Genomic DNA, 5050 nt, shown 5'->3' on the forward strand with positions numbered 1-5050 from the left:
AGACCCACACTCTTACATAGAGACCCTGCACTCTTACACAGAGACCCGCACTCTTACATAGAGACCTGCACTCTTACACACTCTTACATAGAGACCCGCACTCTTACATAGAGACCTGCACTCTTACACACTCTTACATGGAGAGCCGCACTCTTACATAGAGACCCTGCACTCTTACACAGAGACCCGCACTCTTACATAGAGACCTGCACTCTTACGCACTCTTACACACTCTTACATGGAGACCTGCATTCTTACATGGAGACCCGCACTCTTACATAGAGACCTGCACTCTTACACACTCTTACACACTCTTACGCACTCTTACACACTCTTACATGGAGACCTGCACTCTTACATAGAGACCTGCACTCCTACATGGAGACCTGCATTCTTTCATGTTGAGCTGGAGGATTCATATGGAAACTGTGGAATAGAAAGAAATGTTTTTGTCTAATGTTTTTGTTGGTCATCGGGGCTGGTGGTCGATTTCTCTGTGTCTCTGGAGTGATACTGTGATGGAAGGTTGAGAGACATCCATTGTGAGAACACCAACAAAACATCCAACAATCAATGCAAGGAAGAAAAACACATATACACACACACATGCACATACACATGCTCACACGCACACACATACACGCACACGCACACATGCGCACACACAAACGCACACATGTGCACACGCACACATGCTCACACGCACACACAAACACACACACGCATACACACACACACACACACACACACACACACACACACACACACACATTGAGGCATTCACAATTACAGTTATTCTTGGAAAGAAAAATTATTGTTATATTTGTGACTGAGAGAGTTAAATTCCCACAGCAACAATTACAATCAACGTGCTATTCTTTGGTTTGTTTGTACCCTCAACCAAAATATGTAGCAATCACCAGCACAATAGCTATCTGAATATGATTTGTGCTTTTGTGTCAGAGGGGGGAACGTACTGGTTCAGATTTTTTTCTGTGTATTTGAAGTTCTGGATCTTTGTTGTTTTGTAACATGGAATAGACCTCCCTCATATGCTATGGCAGAACTGCTTTCAGATGTAGACAGTAAAGGTAGGTGGTATTTAGCAGATGATGTTTTTACCCAAAACGACTTCCTGAGTGGCGACTGCAGCCACTGCTCTAGCTCACCCCCTATTGTAGTGCAAAACTACACAGAAATAAGAGTGTGTGTGCCATGTTTCTACTCCAGCACAGCCCTATTGTAGTGCAAAAATACACAGAAATAAGTAAAGAGTGTGTGTGCCATGTGATATTTCTACTTCATGTCATAAGACTAGCATAACCATTATAGCTTCCCTTGGCAGATGCAATTATAACATTATGCCCCCATTATATTATTTCTAAATAGGGTACTGCCTTTATTGACACTGTGACTCACCCTTATACAAGGTGACAAAGGCTGGAATTGTCATGTATCTAACATTATTGGGCCTGCTCTGTCCAAACCAAAGATTTTGATACAAAACTGTTATGTAGACACTACCTGCATAACAAGTAATATGGTATATGTATGTAAGTAAGTGTAAGTATATGGTATCTACCATGACATGGTTACTGTAATACATATTATAACATATGAGTTAACTCAGTGGGCTTTATAGTCAGATGACATATGGCATATTGAGGATGTATTTACTGTAAAGCAGTGGAAGTGAAACTGCTACTGCACCTGGTGCTGGCTCATGGATTATGCAACATTTAATTAACTTATGTTCATCTCTTCCTCTGTTCACGACTCTTCTCTCATCTCTTCTCTCTTTTCTTTCCTCCCGTTCTCTTCCTCCTCTCCTTATTATCCTGCTCTTGTGGGCTGTACTATTCTGTCATGGCCTCCCTCTCTTTCTCTCTCTCTTTTCCCCTCTCTCTCTCTCTCTCCTCTGTGCAGCTGAAGAACAGGCCAGCAGTGTAGATTCATCAGCAGGCACTGAGCAGGACTCAAACTGAAGAAGAATCAGCTCCACCGACACCCTACCCCCAACCCCTCACTTCAACACCCACCCCACCCCATGACCCAGTTCCCCCCCCCCCTCTCTCTCACAGTGCTTGCTGAAAGCAGGCAGGCAGAAAGAACACAGTCTCTCCCTTTCCCCCCCCCCCCCCCCCCCCCCCACTCTCTTCCTCTCTTTGACTGGGGACGCGCTCAAGACTCAAGGGTCCACTGATTGATAGCGATAGGGGGTTTGGAAATGACATCTCTGCTGCTTACGTGGAGGCATCACAACCCAATAGCTCCCAGGTGGAATCACTTCGTACGTAATGAAACACTAGTTTACACTCGCCTGACAGTGCATCGGATAATGCTGAATTACTTTTGGTCACTCATGATGATATGTCTGTTGTGTGTAGTGTACACTGAAATTTTCCTGTGACAAATACTGCTGGGATGGGATAACCTGTATGCCACTACGTGAGAGGGCATGTCTCTGTGTGTGTGTGTGTGTGTGTGTGTGTGTGTGAGAGTGAGAGAGAGAGAGAGAAAGATACTGCTGTAGACGGTGGTGTAGAAACAGAACGAGTCTAAAAGTCACATTGTGGGCGTCTGGGGATATGGGCATGCGTGCTTGGTGTCTGAAAGAATCTGCCACATACTTGAAACTTCAAATGTGTCTACCCGTCTGTCAGGCAGAATGTCATGCCAACTCCTAATCATGCCACACTCTCATCTCAAAGACCTTTATAGCTCTCTCTCTCTCGCTCTCTTGCTCTCTCCCTCTTTCTCTCACTGTCATCCTTTATTTTTCCAACATGAACGTACACCCGTAGCCATGCACACATACAGACACGCTCACACTCCAACAGATAGATAGACACACACACACACACACACACACACACACACACACACACAGCCAAACACATTGCGCCTGTTGATAGATTCTAGATAGTGCCTTCAGCTGCATTCATGCATTCACCTTAAGTAAGAAGTATATGACAAACATTCTTGAGCACCACATGCGCATACTGGTTACTTTCAAAGCAGTATCAACAATGCTCATTTCCAGCCATCATAATTAGATAAGTGTATTGTGTGTATTTAGAGAGTAAATAATGTGTCAACATGAACTAATGTAATTTGACTAGCACTGGCTTCTATCGTAAGATCTTGGTGAATCATTTGTGAATGAAAACAATAATGTAACACATAACATTGTAAATCAATAAAGAATATTAATGTTTTAGGAAGAACTCTAATTATCTTTATAATAAACTCTTGCCCCCCCAAAAAAGAAAATGCATTTTATTTTACATTTGAGGATCTCTCAATCCCTAATTGTGAAGCACATGCTCTGTCAGAGTTTTGAAATGTGTTTTAGACTGTATACGTGAAATTACATAAATTTACTATTATTTTGCTGACATGGTTTGTTCACGTCCACTTTCCTTGTCAGAGCTGCAGTCAGCAGAGCCTCAGTCCTTTCGTCATTTCACTATTTAGCACATTTAAAGGTACTGTAAGCAATTCTATTCTATTTAGCACATTTAAAGGTACTGTAGCAATTATATTCCATTAAGCACATTTAAAGGTACTGTAAGCAATTCTATTCCATTTAGCACATTTAAAGGTACTGTAGCAATTCTATTCTATTTAGCACATTTAAAGGTACTGTAAGCAATTCTATTCTATTTAGCACATTTAAAGGTACTGTAAGCAATTCTAAGCCATTTTGAGCCCGTAACACTTTTTCTCACATTTAGCGAATATCTCCACGATTTTCTAGCTGTCAATTCTCTGAGTACACTGTAAAAAAACACACAACCCTGGATCTGTGAACTGGAATCAAATAAGGTGGAGTAAGTCTGTCCCCCAAACAAATAAGGTGGAGTAAGTCTGTCCCACAAACAAAACACTGTGTGGCCTCTCTGAAGGAAGTGGTGTCTTTTTTTTTGGTGTTTGGATCAAATATCAACAAAAACTCATGTCATCCAGCATCAATTACTTCCCCTTTAACAGTTTCTCACAGCACCTATCTCCATTACATGGAACTTCATGGCTGTGTGATTCACCTTTTATGTTACAGTAAACAGATAAAAATACAGAGGGCCAGATGTACGTACATTTGCGAACGTAGTGTTATCAGCGTCATGGACACACCGCAAATTGCGAACGCTGTCAGACCCAAGTTTCTGTCGTATTTATCAATCGTTTAATCCTTAGTGTAAACTGCGCCTTTCTCTGCCTTTCTCCGCCCATTAACGCAATTTACGAACGTCCACAACTGAATGGCAGCGCCTACATACAAGCGCAGTTGAATGAAGTTAACTGATGACAACATTAAAAAGAATCAAAAGTTTAGCGATCATTAAATAATACCATACATGATAAGATGTAAACAAGCAGGGAGATAATGAAGATCAGAGGGGTATTTTACAAAGGCAGAAATAAGACATCCAAGATAAGTGATAAAGCGAGGTTTGACATAGCGTTGTCTGGTCATCCTAGCTCAACTCGTTTCACTAATGCCAATCCAGGATGAGTAGGAGCGACTATGTCAAGCCAGGTGTAAGTAATTCAGGATGTGTGCGTGTTCTCGTCTCTGCTCCAAAGTGCCCACGGTTGGAATAAAAAAGACGCGGAAAATAGCGTCATTCACACAAAGTGAACAACCGCTTTTGATATAGACTAACAATGAAGTAAAGTTATCCTTTTTGGAATGGGGAATCATGGCTATTTCTGTAAAACAGCAGAAGTAGGCGTGGTAGACCAACTGAATGCAAATTTACGTATGCACCCACGTGTGAGTGCTTCCTTGTCTCGGCACGCAACATCTTAAAGCACTTGCCACTGCAAAGATGCACATAGTATGATATACCTTAATATTATAGTTGAAAATACCTTCGAAAACTTGCCCCTCCAATTCCAATCAACTACAATAAGCTATTCATCAAACGTCTATCAATAAAATAAGCAAACAATGAGTACCTAGGCCTGTTAATAATTATAAGGCTATCACAATTAAAATAATAACCATATGGTAGTAAGCAGACAATCTGTTTTGTTTTGCGAGCAA

The 5050-nt window shown here is 41.5% G+C and overlaps 1 protein-coding gene across 2 annotated transcripts in view; it reads left to right on the plus strand.

The window, feature by feature from the left end:
• The window catches only part of LOC143138909 (protein LBH-like), a 13156-nt gene extending 9877 nt beyond the window's left edge, over positions 1-3279 (plus strand). For both annotated transcript variants that reach the window (XM_076299380.1, XM_076299379.1), the window contains one exon: positions 1927-3279. In XM_076299380.1, the coding sequence (XP_076155495.1) occupies positions 1927-1985 (59 nt within the window). In that variant the 3' untranslated portion in view covers positions 1986-3279. The remainder of the gene's footprint in view (positions 1-1926) is intronic.
• The last annotated feature ends 1771 nt before the right edge of the window (positions 3280-5050 follow it).

Source organism: Alosa pseudoharengus, unplaced genomic scaffold (genome assembly GCF_046254945.1).
Source record: "Alosa pseudoharengus isolate Yale_2024_CS ecotype anadromous, Long Island Sound unplaced genomic scaffold, YU_APseudo_1.1 YU_APseudo_1.1_scf_22, whole genome shotgun sequence".
NCBI classification, from domain to species: domain Eukaryota; kingdom Metazoa; phylum Chordata; class Actinopteri; order Clupeiformes; family Clupeidae; genus Alosa; species Alosa pseudoharengus.